Genomic DNA, 24104 nt, shown 5'->3' with positions numbered 1-24104 from the left:
AAAAATGTGTGTAGTTTGAAATACATGCCGAATTAAAAGGCAGTTCTTTCACACACTGTTTTAATGATTCCTGGAGATCGGAAGCGTTAAAAAGAGCACTTGTTATTTAATTAGCAGATTTCCTAACGACGGTGGGTGCAGCTGAGCGTCCTCCCCCAGCACGTTTCTATATCGTATCAAGCGAAAGCTTCTTTAATGTCTCCAAACGGTGCAGAAACTTTGCAGCAGCTGAATGTGAGTGGAATACTCACCATTGCCTGAATGTTACAACGTGCCTTGTAGAACCCGGCGTTAGCCTAGCGAGCTGTGCAAGCAGCTAACATCCACTGCAGTGAAGACGAGCCAGCTTTAGCAAACACACAACCAGGCTAGACTCCGAGCAACACCAAGCTAACTGATAACGCAACCTTCTGTCACCTTACCGCCGCCTCTGGTTACTGCACCGCGACGTCACCGAGGACTGACGTCAATATGAGCCAATAGACGCTGTAAAAACCTGCAACGTAGAAAGATAATCCAGCGAGCCAATAGGATTCCGACCCTAACTGTTAGGTTTCGTATCCTTGCAAAACAGGGGCGAAAAGAAGTTTCGGGGATTAACGGCGAGTCCAGTTTTTGAGTTTTATTTACAGACAATGTGAGCGACACTAAAGTGAAAACGACAGCGCCTTTCACAAATCAAAAAGCGCCTTGTCGGAACTTTAAATGGGTGTGACTAACTCCAAGTTCGGTTGCATCGCAGCGCATACACAATGGCTGCTCGAAAGAGGAGAAAGCAAACAATTTTCAGGCCCGCCGCGTCTCGCAAAAAATATGAGAAAAAAATTATTAAAAATTCGGAAAATAGTTGAAAGTGAAGAAAAACTCAACAGAAAGGATGATAAAGCGTCCGGGGTAAGTCTGGTGCAAAATAAGGAAACGGTTACTCAGTTCTTCAATTAAAATATCGGGGTTATTTAAATTATGAGCGGGGTGAGCTGGGGGAAAAGTTAGTGTTAATCAGTACCCAGCTTTGGACCACAGAGAAAACTAAGGCAGGGCACAAGGACTGAGAAATGTCAAATCAGCGGTGTCACTGCTGATATTAGTGTGACGGTGCGTGTTCACGAATATTAAAGATCCCACGAAGCGGTGGTGTGAAGGATACTTGAGGAAAGTTGAACACTTGGTTTATTTTTCTAATATAATAACAATGGCAGTGCCGTGAGCCCCGTCACGAACAGGCGCGCTGAGGAATAATGTTCATTTTCCTCCGCGCGGACTTGACTTTAGCGCACGCAGTGTCAACATTCGTGTCGGTTCAAGCATCTCCTCGCAAAGCCGCAGCGGCCGCACTGACATTTTGTCTGCGGCCGTGTACTGTATGGCGTTTCCCCTCCGCGCTATTGATCAGTGTGACACAGAAGCTCGCGTCCCGAAACAAGCGGCTCCGTTTCTTGTCGATAAAGTAGAAAATGGAGGGAGAACTAATGCGGCAGCGCCGAGCGACCCAGCACAGTGTCTTTAAAGTTACCGTGGCTCGGTGTGATTTGTGTGGCAGGTTCACACTTCGTGGGCTGTTAATGAAATGTGTGCCTGTCGCTGTTCCGCCGTGCACAGCCGGTCATATGTCAGGCTACGGTGCCTTAAACGTGAAGCTTCCACAGACTTGTTCGGTGCTGTCCAATCAGCAGCCAGTCTGTCTGTACCTGTCTCACATACATTAAAGCTTCTGCGACGCTTGCTTTGAACCCGCCCGTAGTTCCGATGTGCTGCTTAAAGAGACTGCAGAGACACAGCTGTCCAACCCGCTTCATCACATTAGGAACTGATCAAAGTTTAGGGAAATTCTGAGAATTTAAATGCGGGTATAACCGGATCCTAAATCAGCCAAAAAGTAACTTTCTGCTTGTTTCTGTACAATTCACCAAGTTTAAAGCGCTTTATTCTTTCTGATCAGACGGAAACGATTTCATTTGTTTTTCTTTTACAGATGAAGAGTTCTTTGTTGGAATGAGACACATTTAGTTTCCTTTTGCTTCGAAGAATAAAGATTATTCCAAGAGTATAAATTCATTCAGACCTTCAGAGATTAAAGCAAAGAGCTGCTTAAAGAAGAATAATAATAATGATAACAATAATACATTTTATTTGAAAGCACCTTTCAGAACACTCAAGCACACTGTGCACAGAAGAATCTATCCACACTTTCACTAAAACATGAATCAATGCTTCAAAGTTTTACCAAACAGGCACAAGTAGTGACCGTAGTAACAATTAATCATGTTGCTAAAGAATACTGATACTAAGTAGATACATTTGTAACTTCTCTAAAATAAACAGTTATACATAAAAAATGTCCTTTTTTTCCCCTTTTTTGATGTTTTCTTATGGTTTTTGTTTTTTTTTTTGTAAACATTAAAAGTTCTTCTGCTAATTCTTAATTATTACAAAATAACCGAGCATGTACTGTGTAGTTATGTGGAATCATTTAGTGAATGTTTTCAGCTCATAAGTTAAACGAAATTCTAAATGTGTTTAATTATAGAGGTATCAGCCCCAAACCATCATCCGGTGCAAGGAGTGATGCAGTGTCTTTATTCATCAGTGTTTTTATTGTCAAGGTTTCATGGTGCTGCGTGAACTACTTTGCAGATCAGGCAACATTTAATTTGACATAAAATAATTGTATTTTTTCTTTGGTCAAAAATGGATGAAAATGCAAGATGTGATCTGTTTGTGTGCACTGAACAACTCTTCTCTTTGTCAAATTCAAATTCAAATTTTATTTGTCACGTACACAGTCATACACAGTACGATATGTAGTGAAATGCTTGGACAACTGCTCGTGACCTAAAGAAAACAAAAAAGGAAAAGGCTATGAATAAGATAGGAAATAAATATGAAAAATTAAAAAGGGTAAATTTAACTAGGAAGGAATAAAATATAAATTAAGGTTAAAAATGAAATAACTGTACAACACAAATTAGAATGAGGGGTAAATTTAACTGGGAAAGAATAAGATAAAATATATAAATTAAAGTTGAAAATAAAATAACTGTACAACAAAATACACAATATAGAACTATATAAGAATGTATGAAGAAATCTAAATATAAATAAATATATACACAATAACAGCAGCTGTACAAGTATTAACTGGAAATGAAGAATATAGTGACCAGTGTTGTGCAAAACCAAAGTCCAGAAAGTCCAGTGTGTGTGTAAGAACCATATGTGTGGGTCAGTACTGTGTGGTGGTGTGATTGAGAGACCGTATCGCCTGCGGGAAGAAGCTCCTCCTCAGTCTCTCTGTGTTGGTCTTCAGGGAGCGGAATCGCTTTCCTGACCTCAGCAGAGAGAACAGTCTGTTGTTGGGATGGCTGAGGTCCTTCACGATCTTCCTGGCCTTGGTCCAGCACCGCCTGCTGTAGATTGAGTGCAGGTCAGGGAGCTCGGAGCGGATGGTGCGCTCAGCTGACCGCACAACCCTCTGTAGAGCTCGTCTGTCCTGCATGGTGCTGTTCCCGAACCAGGTTAAGATGTTTCCCGCCAGGATGCTCTCTATGGTGCACGAGTAAAAGTTCCTGAGCACCTTGGAGGGCAGTTGGAAGTCTCTCAAGCGTCTGAGGTGGTAGAGACGCTGTCGGGCCTTTTTCACCACGGTGTTGATGTGACAGGACCATGACAGGTCCTGCGTGATGTGAACTCCGAGGTATTTGAAGCTGTCCACTCTCTCCACTGGGCACTCGTTGATGACGGGGGTCTGGTAGTTCCTCTCCTGCTTAGTGCTGAAGTCCACTATCAGCTCCTTTGTCTTACTGACGTTTAGAAGGAGGTTGTTCCTCTGGCACCAGTTCTCCAGATTCCTAATCTCCTTCAGGTAGGCCGTCTCGTTGTTATCAGAGATCAGGCCCACCACGACGGTGTCGTCAGCAAACTTGATGATGGTGGTGGAGCTGGTAGTGGCCACACAGTCATATGTGTACAAAGAGTACAGCAGGGGGCTCAGAACACACCCCTGGGGGGCTCCAGTGCTGAGAGTGGTGGAGGCTGAGACATGTCCGCCCATCCTTACTGCCTGTGGTCTGCCAGTTAGGAAGTTGGAGATCCACTGACACATAGATGAGCTGAGTCCCAGATGCTCCAGCTTGGTGGTGAGTGTGGAGGGAATTATGGTGTTAAATGCAGAGCTGTAGTCTATGAAGAGCATTTTAACATAATTCCCCCTTCTAGTGTCCAAGTGAGTGAGTGATGTGTGGAGGAGATGAGAGATGGCATCGTCTGTGGAACGATTTGTCTGTGTTTGAAAACTAATTTAGAATAGAATTTGAATAGAATGTCCAACAGAATAGTTTTTATTTTTAATAGTTTGAAATACACAGTTAAAGATTTCACACTAAGGAGATTTTATTTCTTTTTTGTAGATTCCAGCAAGTTGGTTAACTGGGGAAAGTAATGGTGTGTGAGATTGTGTAATTAGAAAGAGAAGGGCTGTCGGTGTTAGCTACTGATCCTGAAGGATTCAGTGCACCTCACCGCATCAGCAGCAGGACAGCTTCATGTACAGGGCTTAGCTGGTGGACCCTGCACACAGAAATAAGACCTTTCTCTGTTTAAAGAAATGTAAGCAAATAAACTAAAATAACCACATCTTTGTTTTATGTTACATTCTTTTAAATGACAAAGTACACATGCATGTGTGTCACGTTATTAGCATTATTAGATCGGTCTATATATATTTCTGTAAGGTTGGATAAGACCATGTTCCCTGTGTGTTACATCACCTGTGATTAAATCGAAATGTTGGCCCATTTTTGTCTAACGTAGGATTTCAGCTGCTGCTCGCTTCAGACGCTGTTGATATGATTTAAATACCTGGACTGCAGGGAGACAAGTCTGACAGACGGTTCAGTTCGATTATCTTGGTATAACAAACAAAGCTTTCCCTGAAAAAGACGTGTATGAAAGTTTCTCTTGCCATGTCACTAATTCCCCTTCACATCATGACTGCTAAACTCTGCACTAGTTAAAAAGACCAATGGTCTGACTCCTCTTTAGCCCGTAGGACACAAAAGAATTAAAAATACAGATGAGTCAAACCATGAGACAGTTTTCCACTTTGCCAGGCTTCAGGTCCACTGGTTGTTTTTTCCCAAATAAAACAATTATTAGATCTAATTATAGTTAAATTATTGATCACAGCTCAGCCATCTGGTGCCACTGTGGCCAATGAAAGGGCTGCCCACTGGGGTGGTTCTTTTCTACATGACCTACAAAAATATTTAAATAAATGATTTTGTGGTCAGAGGTTTCTGTGCACTTACAAAGACATGATTGTACAGCACACATCTTTGATGGCTTTAACAAGCAAGAACTGAGTGCACACGTTTGAATTTGTTTTGGATTTGCATCCCTGCTGATGGGTCGACAGAACCCATCAGGCCCAGAACTTGATGTTAGTGATGGTGTGACAGGTCGTGTCCCTTTGCCAGCATAAAGGACTCGACTGACCAGTACTGTCCAAGGAGCTCAGTCAACATCTAAGGAGAAGAATTACACGTGTTGGGAAGGTCTCTTGGAGCCATATCTAAACAGCTGCATATTCCTAAATCTTCACCATTCTAACAATATTATATCAGTGCAAATTATTCTGTATGTCGTCTGGAAGAAGACCCCAACTATCACTTTAAGATGAGAGGAAATTGGTTGGGAAGTTCAGGAAGAACACAGGAACCACCAACCACCAAACCTGCCATGAACTGGAAACTGATGGAACTCCATGGCAACAAAAAAGAAGCTTGTGCTCCAAAATCACCGTCTTCAGCCCGAGTTGAAATTTCCAGTTCCCCATATGGACAAGCCAAATGGGGTATTTGGCCGCGACGATGACGTATGTTTGGAGAAGTAAGGCTTTCAGACCCAAGAACACTGAGCTCATACGATGGAATAATAAAGACAAATTTCAGCTTCACCTCAAACCAGCAGCTTGGAGACGATTGGCTCATCAGAATTTCTTTTAGAATAGCTAAAGTGGGCCAACACTCAGCTTCTGGGATGGCTTTCCCTAACATCTACCTCAACCTTAGTGAAAATATTTGCACTATACATAAAAGTACGGTTTGGACATGGAAACCACTTATTTTAAATGAGCCAATTATCACGAGTAGTCCATTGTATACATTTGAGACGGTATGTAAGACTTTCGCGCAAATCCAAAAGAAATTCAATTTGCACCCATGTTTTCAGTTCAGAAGGGGCTACCAATCTAAACTGGTCATGGTTTCTGATTCGGGGGACAGGAAGAGGGTCCAATTATCCAGTTGAGGGTTCCTGGGGCCTGGAGTCTATTCCAGCTGCCATAGGGTGAGAGCTGGGTGCATCTTTCACCAGTATTTTGCAGGATGAGTGTGTTGTGCTTATTAGTCACCAGTTTGACATCATTTGCAGGAGTTATCCCGTTTCTATGTTGATGTATTTTCACTGCAGGTCGTTATTGGCGCTCCTGCCGTGTTACAGCCTTGTCCTATACCGAAGCTCTGACGATATTTCTGCCCTTTCTCTCCCTCTCTCACAGACCCCTGTGTCCAGGCAGTGCTGAACACATAAAACTGGACAGAATAATCACATCAGTACTAGTCCGGCGCCGTGCATCGGTCCATGTAGCTGGTCAGCCTTAGGGTGCCATGGCCACGGGAACCCAGGGCCACCGTGACCAAGTCCTGGACAAAGCCAAGCTTGCAGTACCTCTGGGGAGGCGCAAGAGAGCAGAAGGCAAGCTGAAGAAGAATTTCCCTTGTCAGGAGTGTCAGAAGGCTTTCAACAGTCTGGAGAAGTTGAAGGTGCACTCATACTCTCACACAGGAGAAAGACCCTACCGCTGCTCCCACCCTGAATGCACCAAGGCTTTCGTCTCCAAATACAAGCTGCTACGGTACAGACAAGCAGCAGTACATAACAGGCTGCAACATGTTGCTTTCTCTTTGCACTTTTGGTAACGTAATGTTGTGTAGTGGTCAGATTGATGTGTTGAATTCTAGTTTGTTGTGTTTATGTGTAAAGCATGCCTACTTTAAACATGATTGCAACAATTGTGAGTGCTCATAGAATGTGTCTGTGTTCCAAGGCATATGGCAACTCACTCGCCAGAAAAAAACCACAAGTGTTCATACTGTGAGAAAATGTTCCACCGTAAGGATCACTTAAAGAATCACCTACATACTCACGATCCACACAAGGAGGCATTCACTTGTCAAGAGTGTGGCAAGAGCTACAACACGAAGCTGGGTTTCAAACGCCACCTTGCCCTCCATGCTGCCAACAGTGGAGACCTCACCTGCCAAGTGTGCCTGCAGCCATTCCCCAGCACTGGGGTTCTTCTGGAACACCTCAAAACACATGCTGGCAAGTCCTCCGGTGGGACCAAGGAGAAAAAACATCGTTGCGAGCATTGCGAGCGGCGGTTTTACACCCGTAAAGACGTGCGACGGCACATGGTAGTGCACACCGGACGCAAAGACTTCCTCTGTCAGTACTGCGCCCAGCGTTTTGGAAGGAAGGACCATCTGACGCGTCACATGAAAAAGAGCCACGCTCGGGAACTGCTGAGGGTTAAAACTGAGCCAGGCGATTCGCTGGAGCCCGTCGTCTACGACTTGGCGTCTGGGAGCGTAAAGGGGGAGCTCCCGGGAATGCTGACGCCAAGACTGCACCAGCTGAACGTGTACACAGGCCCCGTCCTCGACACCGAGCCCTTCTCCAGTCCCACACATCCCTTTTCTTTAAAGTACCCACTGGGCTCCAACTTTACCTCATACGCCGTGTCCTCACAGGAGCGGGAGCAGAATCTTAAGGGAGACCTGGAGACCTACCTGATGGAGCTGCAGAGCAGTATGCCATCCTCTGCCTCTGAAGCCCAAGAAGCCCAACTCTCCTCCTCCAAACTTGAGTTGGTTCCTGAAGTGGGTGTGCTGGAGGAAGCCAATGAGGAGATGTCCCTGTCCAAAATGTCCACATCAGTAGCAGCACCTGCAGGTGACTCTTTGGCCTTATCTTCCTCTCTAATGGATTTTTCACAGCTTTTCAACTTCCTGCCGCTCAACGGGCCTCCGTACAATCAGGTAGGGGGCAGTGGGGGGCAGGGTGTCACTTTTCTACCCAATGAAGAGCCTGCATCTCTAGTTCAGCTGCCCTCTCAGGCTGCCACGGGCTCAGAGGCTGCTGAGAGTCCACTTCAGGGGCTCTCCTCCTCCTTCATATCCAACCTGAGCACTCCAACCACACTGCCCCGCTTCCACCAAGCTTTTCAGTGACCCCAGTACATCCGGCACATGCCACTCACAAACACTGACACACATGTAGAGCTGCATGCCCATATTAAACGCCATACAAGATGCAAGTGACTGAAGAAATTGGCACATCTGTCCATTCATGATACCAGCAGACACTAACCTGACAGGAGACACAGCACTGACAGCAGCACACTCGCACCACACAGCCAGGTCAGCTGTCTGATGATGAGGGTTTGTTTTGGGCCAAATGTAAGTTATTCTCTTTTAGAGTCTTGTTTTTTTTGCCTCGGGCAGTTTAAAAAAGAAATGAATAAAATCCTGAGACTTCAGATGCATGCTGGTTACCACGTGAAGCAGCCGTGCTCAGACTCAAACCATTCTCTCTGTAGCTCATTAATAAGCTTGATGCAAACATTAAAGGGCTGCTTTGCATAACAGCATGAACAGAGCTGACACTGAGATGATTCACATGGATAAGTGTTACGACTCAGACACTTGATTGACTTTGTTATACATGCGTACAGTTCTTCATATAGCACTTTGGATTTCTGGTCTTCAAAGATCGTTATATGTGATAAGATTTAAAGAGCATCCGTAGTTTTGAGGGTTTCTGTTTAGGAGCCAAAGTATAACAGGAGGTTTTTGGGAGCCATGATGGGTCGTAGAACTGAACTTTTCTTTTTTGACTGTACTCGAGTGAGCAGCCAGGTGCTTTACTGTGTCATACATTTGCACTGTCAGTAGTAAGACCATGTGCTCAGCGTGTGGGATTGCCCAGTTTCAGCCATAGGCAGGATAAAACATGGACTCCAGGTCTGAAACCTGAAGCCAGTGCAGAAGTGCCTTAAACCTGCATCTTAAATGACCAACAGATGGTGAGAGCTGTGTTTGCAGTAACGTCCTCTGAGCTCTTGATCTCTGCTCTCTTTCAAAAAACTAGCTTTGTGTTTGGTGAACTTCTGTTTCTATGATCTGGCATCACTGTGTGATGTTTGTCCTGACAGGTGCCATAGAAATAAACTGTAACTGTGTTCTGGTCCTATAGACGTGGAGACCCTGAATCTCTGTCACGTGACATCTGTAAAGACTTCCTGCTGGGTTTTATATGCTCAGTTACTCATTCCAGGTTGCATTGAATTAAAAAATGACAGTATTGTGTTTAAAAGGATTATCTGTGATAAGCTCATTGGCTAAAGACGTGTGATTCACAAGTTGTTAGCCAATGAACGCGTGGCTTCACTGTCAGACCTGCCCCTCTGTCACATCGTGTCCACCTTTTATACTGTCTGTAGTTCCAACTGCTCCTGAGCTTACTATTGGAAGGTGGGAAGCATGTGCAGTCTTACTGGAGCACAGCTTGCTCGCAGAGCTCAGACAGGAAGTTGACAGAACAGTACAAACATGTTGTTGATGGATCCATTAAAGTGGTGGTTCATTCACACTATTATACACAAAGTTACTGAGCAGCAGTATTACAGTTGTCCACCAAAGTTTCCATTAACTGTATCATTCAGTGTTGCCTGCAGTTCACAGCAGTACCTCCTTCTTCTTTTTAAAGCAAACATTTCTTTCTCACAGTTTCAGAGTAAATTAGCCAGCGTGCCTCTGGCTGCTGAAAGCACATCCATCAGTTTCTTTGCATCGTAAGTGTTATCAGCTGTTCTACTGACACCAAATTCATCATCAGTCAGCTTCACTCATCACGTCACTGCTACGAAGCTCTGTAGGCGCATCTAGAATAACTGGGAATGAACCCTCATAACCTGCTCAGTGTTTGGAAGTCGGGCCTGTGGACTTACCAGAGTTTCTGCATTGGTTACCTGTAATCTGTGGTCTGATCACAGTTTCCACACTGACAGTCCAGTAACACCAGAAAGTGTTATCAGAAAATGACCAACAGTGACACAGTCCCATCCACGTGTCGCCCACCCTCTCTGTCAGGGTCTGTGCTGCTGAGTTGGGCTCAAAAACAGACTATTGAGTGGTAGAAAAATAGTTTCACAATTGGTCATAGTGACAGTGGGACCCCAGTGGAGCTTCCTGGATGCTGCCGCTGTCCCTTCAGTTGCTACTGTAGTTCCTGTTGTCTTTTGCACAGACTAACCTGACTCTAGGCTGTGAAGTTTAAGTGACCCATGTTTCCTCGGTATCTGGTATCTAAGACCTGAGGAGGCAAAACGGCCCTAAACTGTGAGAATGTGTCATAAAGTATTTTCAGCTGCTTGCTTCTTTCAGGGGCTGCCACAGCAGATGGACCCACATGTTTCATTTGGCACTAATGTCACACTGCACCCACATTTATCTGGGACGGCCACTGTGCAAGGTTGGACCACCAGAGACTGGGTTTCTCCCAGTCTCAAACCAGTTTCATGTGTAGGTGAACATGTTAAGCCCTACAACATGACTGATTGATGATCATGACATACAGAGAGATCAGACCACATGTTGGGTATTCAACACAGAAATGCTGGGAGTTTCAAATGTTACCATTGATGAACCATCAAACTGCAGGCATCACTTCTAATGTTTTTCCCTTTGACTGACGTTCATATCTTACGAATAATAAGGTCCAATTCAGTCATTTAAAATGTTAACCAAGCAAACAGGCTTTGTGATCTCTGAACAAAGAGCTAAACACAACTGTGACATGAAGGCTTTTTGGTTTTTACTGGTTACTTTGTCACATCCTGGCTGTCGTCCATTTTTAAAAAGGCTGTTGAGCATTTTCTTAAGTTGTGAAGTGTGACTTGAAGGGAACGTTTCAGTGTTGTGCAAAGCCAGCATCAACTACAGCTGACAAATAGATCAGTTTGATGGTCAGACACTAGTCGTACATTAGTCTCTGCTGACTACATCTATGAAGATCTGAGCACTAAAACAACTTCCCGGGAGACGTAGCTGTGTGACAGTGTGTGAAAATAACTGAAATCCTGTTTATAAGGAAACATCTTACTGCAGTGCTTAATTGGTCTTTACAGATGAAACCACTTCTTTGACATTTAGTCCTAAAACCTGCCTCTGAGGTGAAAACCTGTGTGCAGCATGTTAGACTGAAACAGTTCTGCTCCTGTATGATCGTTCAAATGAAAGGATTCACAGCTCACAGATCGTCACAGTTCATCCACACAGTGCTTTTCATTTATGTAGAAACCTCAAATCCTGGACAAAGAAAGTCAAATTGGTAGATGTTAATACATGGAGTGTTTTTGGATCTTTAATTATAACGATTTTGAATGGTTTTTTATTGAAATGTGGTTTCTTTAAATTCTTTGATCAAAAGGATGACTTCTCACAGAGCGGGCTGATGTGGCTGATGCTCGGTCAGAAGCAGCAGGCAGTGAGTGGGAGCTCCACTCTGCCTCAGCTCCAGCTGCCTAAATCGGCTGGTTCTCGTGACATGGTTCAGGATAGCATCAGATCTCAGCTGAACAACAAGTGTTCCAGTCATAAAAATCAGACACCGCTGATGCATCGTCGTCCATGTTAGCTGTTGGTTCTCTTGACCTTTGGAGTGAAAGATGCTTAACCTCCTAGGACCTGCGTCCACATATGTGGACATCACATTTTGGGTTATTTAGACCAAAATACTCAATTTTGCTCTACAAGGGCCTGATATCCTTTTACGAGGACATTATGCTGCTACTGTTCTATCAAAATGTTAAACGAATATCCTCATGTGTGGCTCTTATTTTTCTTAAAAACAAGAATAAGGAAAAAAAAAAATCTGGTAATTCTTTGTTTTTACATTCATTGGGTCCCAATCAAATATCAAAGAGAAATTAAAAATGCTGCCGTGGAAGAGTTCGGGTCTTAGGAGGTTAAAGATCTTGACAAATGGATAAGAGCTCACCTTGTGCCAGCTTGTAGTCACACTTTGAAGCATCACGGTGTCGGACTGTAGTCCACACAGTAACTACGTGACAACATGAACTCGTGCTGCTGGCAGACCTAAGTGGCCGGGCGTATTCATCTGTAATTCTTGATTTCATTCAGGAATCATTCAAGTGTGACTGAAACTGTAGATCTGCTGGCTGCAGACATACAGGCCGCAGGCGTCATCTTCATTTCCTGGACGTGAAGTCCCAAAGACGATGCTCTCGGTTGGATTTCTGAGTTTTGTACATAACTGAGTATGGAGTCGATTCAAAGATGTTCACGAACACATTTTCTCTCCATCTGCATGAATGCATTGATGGCGTGGAACATAGCTGGCAGTGCGCTCCATGTTTGTGTCCAGTATGAAGGAAGCACCGTACACCCCATGGCGTACTGGTTCCAGTTAGAGTGGTGATGTGTAGACAGAGAAACGCTGTGGGGTTAGGGTTCGTCACTTTGACGTGCTTTTGAGTTTCTCTGAGGTTTTTTCATTTGAATGAAGATTTCTTCTTCATGGACATGTTTCTGATTAATGGGGGGAAATGTATGTATTTGAGTAATGCCTGTGTATTTGTGCCCTGGACTAAATTGACATATCCAAACTGTATTAGCTCGTATGTTACTCTGTCACCAAAGTTTGGTTGATGGGCCACAGCAAACTGACAGATGGGAAAGTGTTCCCACACAGAATCTACTAAACAAGCGTTGAGTCTTGTTTAAACTGCTGTTTCCAAGGTCAGTAACGATGGTTCATGCTCAGCACTGTGGCTTCTGTTGTAAATGAGAAGGTATAAATATGTGGTTTCATATTTCTTGTAGCTGGATATGAATTGTTTTTCGTTTGGTTGGAGTCTTTTTTAAACTCTGGTATCAAGCAGTGACAGCACAGACAAGTCTGCTTCATGTTTGTTGCTTTCACCACTTCCACGAGCGTCAGCCACACCTGCCCTGAAGGTGAATAGATGGGATTTAGTGCGATAGCGTCAGCACGTTCTTGTATGGTTTGACTCCGTGTAGCTGTGTGCATGCCCTGCCTGCAGGGGGCTGACAGCCATAAACAAATCTCATTTCATCCAGTGAACCTGTCTGGACACCTGATCCCTTTGAAGAGCTACTGGGCTGCGCACTCTACAGAAAATGTGAATTTCACAGAAATTGAGTCGTCACTTCCCTTCCACCACATAGGTTAGCATTTCCACACACGTGTGGTGACTCGCCTGATGCCCGTATAACCCAATAGTGTTATAATTTACCTCACTGTTCTTCTTTGAGCTCCAGAATTCTGAGAATAATGACAGAAAGTGCCCGTCTCCTTTGTGAGTGAGCAGAGATGAACACCAGTGGAAACCATATTTCTGTAGGTCGTGTGAAACGTGGAGCTGAGTTCTGAATGTTCCCAACCTTTATGGAAGTTTGCTCTTTGGATCTTGTGAATGTTTGTGGTTTTACAAGAGATGTTAGCAAGCCGCTCTTTTTTATTAGCACTTTTTGTAAATGGGATGCGTTTATTTCCTGCAGCATCGAGTCTTTTATTACAAATGTATAGATTCTATATTTAGCTCTTTTAGAGAACAATAACATGTAAATACAATATAAATGTTTTATTTTTGCAGGTACAATTTTTGACAGTGTTTTTCCTATAAAGTGTCATTTTTGCTTTACTTGCACAATTGCTCTGTGTTTCTCATTGAGGCCTCTTGCTTTGCAGCTTTGACTTAATTGTCTCCTTTGACCGTTCGTACGCTGCTTTACGTCACAGTGTACCGTGGTGAAGCTGAAACGAAGCTACTTAACAATATCACTGTGTCACAGAGTGTTTAGATGTTCCAAAAATAAGATGTGTCCAATAACTCCATGAGTGTGTCCTCTTCTGTCATTTTTACACCTCGGTGTGGTACATTACTTGATTTCCTCGTGGTCTCTGTCTGAAAGCTGCAACTATGTGATGTAAAACTCTTATGGACTGTACGACAGATTCCAGGTACAGAGAAGCAATAACAGTGGATCAAAGCTGATTACAAGTATTTTAGCGTGTGTGTGTGTGCACGCATGCATGTGTGTGCGTGGTCCTGGCACGTGCTGAGGCAGGAGATGCTCTTCAATGAGAGGCACAGACCAATTCAAACTTCTTTATAAGCTTCAATGGTACCAGTGAACTTTATTGAATGTTATGAAAAAACACTGCAATATATTTTGGTATTGGATCAAGCTGCTAACACACTTCTAAAGCTCCTTAAGGTGCTACAGACCTCCTCACTATCTCTTCAGATGTATCGTTTGTACAAAGTATCCCGTGTAGCTGAACAGTTGGCATGTGTGTGCCTAGTCGTACTTTATAGCTTCATATATTTTCTTGTACTGTGACTTTTGTAGTCTTTGCCTTTAATATAGCCCCCCACCCGCACTCACCTGCGTGTGAGCGTCCACAGACTGAGTTGTGTTGGGAGGTTACGCTGATGCTGGGAAACTGATAGCAGTGAGCTGCATCCAGCCACATTTAAAAACAGCATCCTGTGACGATGATCGACTCGTTGCAAATTCTTAATGTTCTTCATATTTTACTTTTTTTTACTTTTACATTTATCTTACAAACTACTGTTGTATTTTTATAGGCAAAGTATCACCTAAACACACAAATACATATACAGCTCACACTTGTCTGTGTGTGTTTATAGGTTGTGTAAAATAAATGTTAATGCTGCAGCTTTGACATCATCCAAAGAAGCAGATTATTTATTGCCTGGCAGAATAACCTGATTTCATTCACATATGTTGCTGCTATAATAGAAGAGCTGCAGTTGACAACTCCGATGTTTTATTCAATGTAATAAAAGAAATCAAACAGAAGAATCCAGCTCGTCTGTTTTCAACCTGTCACTCTGAGAACTTTGTTACAGTAACACACAGTGACACACAGTGTTACTGACACGCAGACTGCAGGTTTCCCCAACCTTACAAACAGGTCTTGATCAGTGGTTGTTGATCAATGGTCATGAGAATTTGCATAATTATGATGAACTGACCTCCCAGCCCATTCAGTGGTTTCAGTCATTATGTAAATGTGCTGTTTATACCATTGGGGAAACCTGCAGTCAGCTGAGACTGAAGACGTCACCTGATGATGACGACACGTTTCTCCTACTGAAAGCATCCAGATGAACAGAATCAACTTTTGGAGAGTTACGCTTCCTTACAACATGAAAAATCTCTCTGACCCATGAAAATGATACCTGGTACACTGAAGCTCGCATCAGACTGGTTCCAGTAGCTTGCATTAAAACACAGTAATGTACAGCTCCATGTTTTCCTTTGTTACCAGTGAGCAGGCTGTTAGAAAGTGAGCATCTGTTTTTGCGTGCTGGAAAAGTCGGAGAGAGTGAAACAGACAGGCTGTGAGCTCCACGCTCCTCGGTGGAGCACCCTCCCCCAGCCTCACACTCAGTCCACCCTGACTGTTCAGGCAGGGCTCCCCATCCGCAGCTTTAAACACTGCGCACACATTACCAGCTCACACGGCTCGCCGAGTCGTATATATGACCGTAGATGTTATTATGCTCACTATCCCAGATGTTGTTCACACAAAGCCGTCCTTTTACCCGGCTCTGCTCTGTTGTATAGAGTAAACTGAGGTGAACCATCGGCATGAACTCAGTGACCCCAAACAGAAGCATTACGTCCTCCAGAACAGCAGGCGGCAGTGCGGAGCGCGTAAAAGCCTGAGCTGAGCGCAGAGTAGCTGTTCGGCTTACAGAGCAGTATGGTGCACAGCGTGCCATGCCGTCTCCCATCCCGCTGACCCGCCTGCTGCCCAAAGACTTCTGCCCCTTTCTGGACACGGGGCCCTGCAGCAGCCCGCTGACTAAGCACGGCTCCACCTTACAAGTGCCCGCTCAGCGGCTCCATGGCCGAATCGCCACTCGGCTTTGGTCCTCGGTTATCCACTGGAAGCAGCTGCGCTCCGTGCAGCCCGTGGGCTCGGGAGGCTTCGGCTCGGTCGACCAGGCGGAGTACTTCGGAGAGACCGTGGCGGTGAAGAAGGTCAACAGGTCCACCAAGAACAAGCTGGCGTCCCAGCAGAGCTTCTGGGCCGAGCTGAACGCGGCGCACCTGCGCCACGCCAACATAGTGCGCGTAATAGCTGCCACCACCTGCGTCCCGCCACAGTGTGGAGACGAAGGCAGCATCGGGGTAATACTGATGGAGTTCGTGGGCAGAAGGAACCTCCAGCAGGTCATTTACGGTGGCACGGAGCCGCTGGGACAGCACAGGTGCGTCAGGTACTCGTCGGACATCGTTCACGGCCTGAGGTTTCTCCACTCCCACGGCGTCGTGCATCTGGACATTAAACCAGCTAACGTGCTGCTGACCAGCGAGGACGTGTGCAAAATCGCAGACTTCGGCTGTTCTCTCAAACTGGACCCTGGCTGTGAGGTCAGCGCCGCGAGCCACCAGCCTCTCGTGGGTGGCACGTACACGCACAGAGCCCCAGAGCTGCTCAGAGGCGAGAGGGTGACTCCTAAAGCGGACATCTTTTCTTTCGGCATCACTCTGTGGCAGCTTCTCACCAGAGAGCCGCCCTACACCGGCGACAGGGAGCACGTCATCTACGCGGTGGTGGCTCACAATCTGCGGCCTCCTGTTCAGGACCACCAGGTGTTCCGGTCGGAGCCGGGGCGGCTGTTTCGGGCTCTGCTGAGCCGCTGCTGGAACGGAACGCCCCCCTGCAGACCCAGCGCCCAGGAGCTGCTGTCGTCCCTGGAGCAGCTGCAGCCACAGACCTGATTTGATCTCCGAAGCTGCGCACGGGTGTGTGGACAGCTGTGGGTTCGAATATGTTCAGCTCCAGGAAACGAGCACTGTGCGCTAGGCCAGGTCAAAGCTGAGGAAACGCTGGGCGTCTATGACTACATGTTTCTACTGTGCAAATAATAAGTGTGATAGTCCTCAGACTGTAGCATTAAAATGAGCTGGTTTATTCTCCTCTCAGCTGTTCGTGCTGCTGTCAGGTCGGTCCTGTGGGACCAGGACACCGTTTCCTCCCAGGCGTCCTGATCCATCTGTGACAGTTTCCAAATGTTTCTTAAATGTGTGTGAAACGTGATATTTGGGTGTGATGGGTTTCATTAAAATTCTTTTTTATGCCACGTTTGTCTGGAGTTCACATCATTAGAGGGCAGCAGTTTGTTTACATTTCAAATATTGTGTAGCAGCACTAAACACATGGGTCCTCTCTGACTGCCATTGTGTTCGTATTTAACCACAAACTGCATTAGATTCTTCACGTCAGTGTACGGCTGCAGGTGGGCCCGGCTACCAGCCTCATTCAGCCAATCACAGGTTTCTCCTTATTTACCAATCCACCCCCGCACACACAGACGTGCATCCTGAGCGCGTGAGGAGGTTACCCACTGTCAGAGTTGTCGTTGAGCCTCGTAATGATTTGCAGCTGTGTGCAGAAACAACGAGATTCTAATGAAATGACCAAACTCAGACTTGTTCATGATAAAGTTTATTTGTACTCTGACGTCGAGCTTGGGTCTGCCGCCCGGCCCGTCGTCTGATCCAGCTGCTGTAGATCTCCTTCATCCTTAAAGCTCACAAACTCAATGCATATACAGAGAAGTACGATTTGTGAAGCCGGACAGCAGAGGGCGCTGCTGCTCATTTAACCCTTGTATGGTGTTCGGGTCTGTGAGACCCGTTTTCACTTTTTCCCAAAAGAAAAATTAAACAATTATTTTTTTCAACCTGAAATTCATTGGCTTTGGCTTATTTTCTGTGAAGAACATAAATCCGAACTAGTTTTCAATGACCTCATACTGATTACATACAAGGTGTTGGGGTCCACTGGACCCAGGTCTAATAAAAGTGTTGAAAGTGCAGGTCCTGTGTTCCCACACTCTGTCTTCCTCCTTTCTGGTGCTGCTGATAGTGTTTTCTTCCCCTCCTGCTGGCGCACAAAGTTGCAGCATTGTTGAAAATTCAACTATCAACACCGTCTGCTCTGACATTCCCGCACATTTTACCCTCTTTCTTGAGGGATCCAAATTTTATTTTCTCATACCCTGTCCCACCTGCAAATTAGGGGCATAATACTATAAATAAGACTTTGCCAGTGTGGTTCTTTATCACAACTGATCAAGATGGCAAAAGATTATCTGCTGCGAGGGCCATCTGATTGATTTTGGAAGAGAGAGGGGCTTCGGATGATGATGTTGACAAAGAGGTTTCAGAATATTTCACATTTCTGAAAATTCAGAGTCTGACAGTGACTTTGAAGAAGAGGATGAGGTTGAGCATCATTTAGTAACAAAATGAAGACGAGTACCCCATCTGCAGCCAGCTCCAGGACCAGAACAAGCCCACCAGACAGCAAGTGAAGAAATATGGATGTCAATAACTGGTGACATTGAATGGTCTTCTTGCCCAAGAAATGAGCCACCCTGCAGAGCTGTTACTGTGATAAGCCAGGGCCAACACGGCTGGCAGTTACTCATGTGCAGGACATCAAGTCTTCATTTGAGCTTTTCATCCCAGATTCCATCCAGAGAATTATTCTGGATTGCAGTAATCTAGAAGGAAGGTGTGTTTTTGGAGAGAGGTGGAAGGAGATGGACCAAATTCATCTAAGAACTCCAAAGGCCTACTTTGGGCTTCTTATCCTTGCAGGAGTTTTCAGGTCCAAAGGGGAATCCACCGAATCCTGTGGGATGCAGAAACCGGCAAGAACCTTTCCGTGCATCAATGTCTCTGGAAAACGTCCACAAAATTTCCAGGATTATTCGTTTTGATAACCGAGACGACAGACCAGCTCGACGGCAGAGAGACAAGCTGGCTGCCATCAGGACAGTGTGGGATAAGTGGGTGCACCACCTCCCCCTGTTTTACATCCCTGGGCCTAATGTCACCATTGATGAGCAGCTGATCCCATTTAGCTGTGAAACATATTGCTTCACGTGTAAATGTGTTGTCTTTCCACTCACTCCACTTGATTATAACGGATTTATTTTTATAACATTTTATAAAACAAAAAAGAAACGAGAAGCACATTGATTCATAAATGTGATCTAACAAAGGTAAAGGGAAAAATTAACCATGTTTGCTGTTCATATGGTTTGTAACTGGGATGAAGTAAACATCTGTTGAGTAATTTAACATAAAATTGTTTGATAGTGTTAAACTCTGGCGGGTCCACCAGACCCATGAACACTGGCTGAGTAAGAAAAATATGAACACCACACAAGGGTTAACTGCAGATTAGACACCGGCTGTTCATCACTGTAAAAATACAACGAAATACTATAAACTAACATGTGTCACATGAGCGTCACAGGAACACGTCTCACTGACTGACACACAAATGTTACACACTTCTACCACGGTCTGTAAGGAAAACAATGTGTGAATGACAGCCTCAGATCGCACTGCAGACACACACAGGTAAACGCAGGTGTGCAGCGTTACAGTGAGGAGAGGCAGATGTGCTGCAGCTGTCCTCCATCATCAAAGCTGCAGGGCCCACCGACAGCGCCTCTGCTACACTCCAGTCGCGATGCGATGTCACAGAAGAGCAAACAGCTGTTCTCACAGATGAGCAGGACCTGTACAAACTGCAGTTTCAGTTACAGCAGCGACTCAAAGCAGGGACGTGATGTCCTGATAAACACTACACAATAATACGAAGCAGCATCGTTGGAACAATATGAATAAGCGGATACAGCAACAGGTCCACAGCACGAAGCTGTCATCAGACACAGTCCCGCAGTGAGAGTCACTACAGCGGTTCCTCACCTGGAGCTACGAACAGGCCGATCACATAACGGTGACCCTCTCAGGGGAAACGTGGGCAGCTGAGCCCACCGGCTCCATGCGCTTGCCCCTCATCTCACTGCTGTCCTGACCCCTGCGGATCTGGTGGAGCTTGCGGGCAACGCAGGGGAGCAGGATCAGCAGCTTCCCAACGATGACGCACACCGGGAGCGCCAGGGCCACGACGAAGCTGGGCGGCAGGTAGAAGCGGTAGGCCTCCTCCTCAAAGGCGCGTTTCCAGCCAAACAGCAGCCCGTGGAAGGTCGCAATGAGCAGGGCGATGTACCCCAGAGTGGACTGGAGCAAAGACAGGAACACTCAGACACAGGCTTTTGTTGTGATCACATAACAGCACGACAGTGACTTACATTAGACACGCCCCTAACATCGAGACTACAGCAGAACATGTTTACACGTATGTAGTCTGTCATGTGACTGTCTAAGAGAGCATCTCGGTCACAGCACGTTTCCCCAAGTGTTCACAGCAGGAGAGCTGGGAGTGACGGCACGCCGCCTCAGAGACACAGCAGCTAAGCTGGTTTCAGGTACACTCGTCACAAGCCGCCATTACGCACTACTGATCACGTACACAGACTAGACTGGACTCCGAATACTCTCTGAGGCACGTGACACGACGGGCTGGTGGACTCTGTGGGTACCTGTATGAAGCCGAACTCCCTCCAGTTGAGCGTGCTGTGGACAGACGGGATGGAGGTGACAGCCAGCAGAGACAGCAGCCCCAGACTCATGATCCCAAAGGAAACGTACATCTCCACCCTCCACACCTCTTCCTCGTTCCACGTGCTTTCCATGTTCGAGTGGACCTGCCATCACATGAGAACACGTCACAGAGAGTACAGTTCATCAGGAGAAACCCTACTGCTGCTGCCAATCAGATTACAGCGTTTCTGGTTTACTCCACGAGCCTCCCATCGCTCCTCATGTGTTTGACACAGATGTTAGACAACGCTGACGTGAACACGTCTCTACTGTGACACAAACAGAAAAGTTAAAACCAGGAAGGTTGGTGGTTCAATCATGTGGTTCAAGATGCTAACCCTCTATGATGCATCCATGGGAGTGTGAGTGTTAGACAGGAAGCTTGTGTGATGCTGCCTCAGGGTGACACTTGTGCTGACCTGTAACGCTTCTGGATATTTGAAGGGAAAACCTGTGATGTTGCCAGTTCTCTTGCTAATGTGTAACGATTCAAATCAAAGTGATCTTCAGAAACAGCACTGATGTTTGTAAAGATGTGCAAAAAGCTGTTTCACTGACCTGCTGATAAGCAGTGTTGAGCAGCAGGTATCTCTCTGACCTTCTCAGAGGCAGGCACACACTGTAGAGGACATGAACAGCAGCCAGGAAAAAAGCGAGGAGGCCCAGCTGTTTGCGGCTCTGCAGCCAGTTTTCCAGCCAGTGTGGGAAATGCTTGTACTTGGTGCCATAGTAGAGCTGGTGGGCAGCTGCTAACTGTCCTGCAAGGTACACCAGGGCCAAGAGAGTGATGGCGACGGCAGGCAGTGTCCGATTCACTATCTCTATGGGGATCTTGTAGAAGTCACTCTGCTTGTATTTCATATATGGGTGAATTATATCTCGAATAAACGAGTAAGAAAAAAAGAAGATGGAGAGGGCCACGGCAGCAAGAACAGGGCCCTTCCAGCCAGGGAACAACTGGATAGGCATGTTCTCAATATCACGGGAAGAAGACAGGGTGCCCATGTCCACCGGCTGGAAGTTGAGCTGCCGGGCTAATTCCATGATCTGCTGCCTGGCCTCCACCGAGTCACTGCAGATGAACACCTACAGGAGAAACATGAGGGCGGGTTAGAGACGACGGGCCGGTTCAGAGGCGTCCTCCTGTTTGGACGGTGCTGCGAGACTCATAAAGAGTCCATCTCAGCAGCATCAGTAAGCCTGAAGAGCCTGCTACAGACCTCTCTGCACCCATGCTTCTTATTAATCTCTGGATATCTCCCACAGCATGTCTTTGTCCCCCCTGAGCCTGGTTCTGCTGGAGGTTTCTTCCTGTTAAAGGGAGTTTTTCCTTCCCACTGTCACCAAAGTGCTGCTCACAGGGGGTCACATGATTGTTGGGTTGTATTATTGTAGGGTCTGCCTTACATTATGTTGTTGTGGTCTGCTGCTGTATAAATAAAGTTGAATTGAAGTCATTTCGAACGCTGCCACTAACCCAAAGGAAGCACTTACTGGTATTTCTTCACTGACTCAGTGTCATCAACAGCTTTAAACTCTCTGCCTTACATACAAAGTATCACAAAGTCAGATTCATGAGCACGTGGCTGACCTCTCAGCTGAGGCTGTGGTATTTTAAGGTAAAGACCCTACAACACTACAGACAAACCCCTGGTGGGCGAGCATTTTAGCAACAGTCACAGGTCAAAACTTTGGTTTTTAAACAGGAGGAAAGCTCCAGCAGAGCTCAGGGACACGACAGGACAAAGACACGCTGTAGACGTGGACACGTGTGGCCCGGTTACTGCACCTGTGTGCTGGCATCCTTAGGGTAGCTCTGCTGCATGGCCCAGGCTGAGATGACGTTGAAGCCTTTGACCACGATAGAGTCTGGCAGCAGTGAAGCCAGATACTCGGCGTTGGACTCTGGATACTGGTTTGCTCGCTTATTGTTACTCACATCCACCAGGATCTTCCCTGCAGAACAAACACAAGCACAGCAGTCAGGTCACCAACACTGATAACCCAGACGTCTTCGCCCTTGCATTTCCTCCAGTCTCACAGACGCGGCTCAAACCAAAACCTTTGGGAGGTCAGTGGCTTGATCTGCATGCTGGGATAAGAAAATCAACCACCGTGTCCAGTATGTGTGTGATGGTGTGAAAGCACTTAGAGGTGTGTGACATACCTTCCAGTAGGTGTTTGAGGTCCCACACAACAGAATAGTGCTCACGGCGGATTGCCAGGAATACGATGTTAGCCTTCCCCACGGCATCTTCATGGTGCGTTACATCCACCACATGTGGAAATGAGTGGGCTGCCAATTTGGGATGGCGGCTACCCACCACCACATGGAAGCCACAGCGCAGCAGGCGAATGGTCAGGCACTTGGAGAAGTCACCTGATCCCAGAATGGCCACAGTAGGCTGAGCATCCCCGCACCAGCTTCCTGGACCTGCAGCTCCATTCTTCAGGCCTTTGGACAGCAGGGGGGCCTGGACGTGGTGGGAGGAGGAGGCTGTGAGGAACACGGGGTTCCTGCTTCCACTCATCAGAGACATAGAGTCCATCCTGCGTGCTGCTTCAGTGGGCCTGGAGGAGACAGAAGCACGGGTGTCTGTAAGAACACAGCAGAGGATCCGCAGGTTTCACGCATTTAACACACTTTGTTCCACATTTCTGAGAGCTACAGCAAACACGTCCACGCTGTGTGTGTGCGTGCGTGAGCGCGCGCCGGGACAGGAGGCCTCCACTGGCTACCCCAGTGACCGCGCGGGGAGCCCCCACACGACATCGGCTCTCCTCGCGACCTTGTGACTGCAGACAGTGGTTTCGCGAAGGACGCGGTCGCGCGTGTGCTCGTGCACCTGCACCAGATGCTCTACCGAGACACGACGAGCTGCCCGTTTACCCCACTCACGCGCACACGTATGATGCCATGTTACCGTGTGTGTCACGCGGGGATGCTGTCGCAGCTGCTAGCTCACCCTCCCGGTCCTCCTGCTCAGCCTCTGCCGCGTGACGTCACCACACTCGCTCGCGCCATCGTTCACTCAAGCGGAAGTTGTTTTCAGGCGATATTATCTGCAGACAACACTGAAGCGAAGCTCTCTGTACATCACCCACAGCTCCGTCTCCTGTTTCACCGTGAAACAGGAAACACGTCACTGTTGCCTGCTCAGCACAATGTGACGTCATGTACGTGAGGGCAGAGCTTTTGTTTACACTCGGGCTTCATGCTCGCGCTTGTGTCGCCTCTGTCTGGTGACGTCAGCTCAGTGTGTGCACGTGTTTGTGCATTTACACACATATACACTCTATGGTATTACAGCTGTTGTAGATCAGTGAGCAGCGGGCCAAACTAACTGCAGTGCACATGAACCACGTGGTGCAGTGTTGCCATTCACAGTAGCTCCACATCAGCGTTAACACGGGAGGGCGAGACGTCCA

At 46.5% G+C, this 24104-nt stretch overlaps 4 protein-coding genes across 7 annotated transcripts in view; 2 read left to right on the top strand and 2 right to left on the bottom strand.

Annotated features, from left to right (window-relative positions):
- The window catches only part of arhgef4 (Rho guanine nucleotide exchange factor (GEF) 4), a 115950-nt gene extending 115393 nt beyond the window's left edge, over positions 1-557 (bottom strand). For both annotated transcript variants that reach the window (XM_026180768.2, XM_080306275.1), the window contains exon 1: positions 252-557. The gene's annotated coding sequence lies outside the window, so the exon portion shown is untranslated. The remainder of the gene's footprint in view (positions 1-251) is intronic.
- On the top strand, positions 557-14993 carry plag1 (pleiomorphic adenoma gene 1). Its single transcript, XM_026180777.2, has 3 exons — positions 557-894; positions 6557-6913; positions 7106-14993. The coding sequence occupies exons 2-3, from the start codon at positions 6666-6668 to the stop codon at positions 8289-8291; spliced, it is 1434 nt and encodes a 477-aa protein (XP_026036562.2). The 5' UTR covers positions 557-894; positions 6557-6665; the 3' UTR covers positions 8292-14993.
- On the top strand, positions 13501-17290 carry mos (MOS proto-oncogene, serine/threonine kinase). Its single transcript, XM_026179100.2, has one exon. The coding sequence runs from the start codon at positions 15921-15923 to the stop codon at positions 16926-16928; it is 1008 nt and encodes a 335-aa protein (XP_026034885.1). The 5' UTR covers positions 13501-15920; the 3' UTR covers positions 16929-17290.
- Positions 17291-17639: 349 nt separating this feature from the next.
- steap2 (STEAP family member 2, metalloreductase) lies at positions 17640-23837 on the bottom strand. 3 transcript variants are annotated; one of them, XM_026179097.2, is made up of 7 exons: positions 23642-23837; positions 22843-23246; positions 22465-22631; positions 21234-21761; positions 20615-20779; positions 19938-20252; positions 17640-19747 (listed from the first exon to the last, which is right to left on the bottom strand). In XM_026179097.2, the coding sequence occupies exons 2-6, from the start codon at positions 23222-23224 to the stop codon at positions 19959-19961; spliced, it is 1536 nt and encodes a 511-aa protein (XP_026034882.2). In that variant the 5' UTR covers positions 23225-23246; positions 23642-23837; the 3' UTR covers positions 17640-19747; positions 19938-19958. The 3 variants fall into 3 exon arrangements, with proteins under 3 accessions (XP_026034882.2, XP_026034881.2, XP_026034880.2); XM_026179096.2 differs by having other exon boundaries at positions 17640-20252; positions 23600-23836; XM_026179095.2 differs by having other exon boundaries at positions 17640-20252; positions 23642-23835.
- Between the last annotated feature and the right edge of the window lie 267 nt (positions 23838-24104).

This window comes from Astatotilapia calliptera, chromosome 9, assembly GCF_964374335.1.
Source record: "Astatotilapia calliptera chromosome 9, fAstCal68.1, whole genome shotgun sequence".
In the NCBI taxonomy this organism is placed as follows: Eukaryota; Metazoa; Chordata; class Actinopteri; order Cichliformes; family Cichlidae; genus Astatotilapia; species Astatotilapia calliptera.
This window is presented reverse-complemented; position numbering and strand designations above follow the sequence as displayed.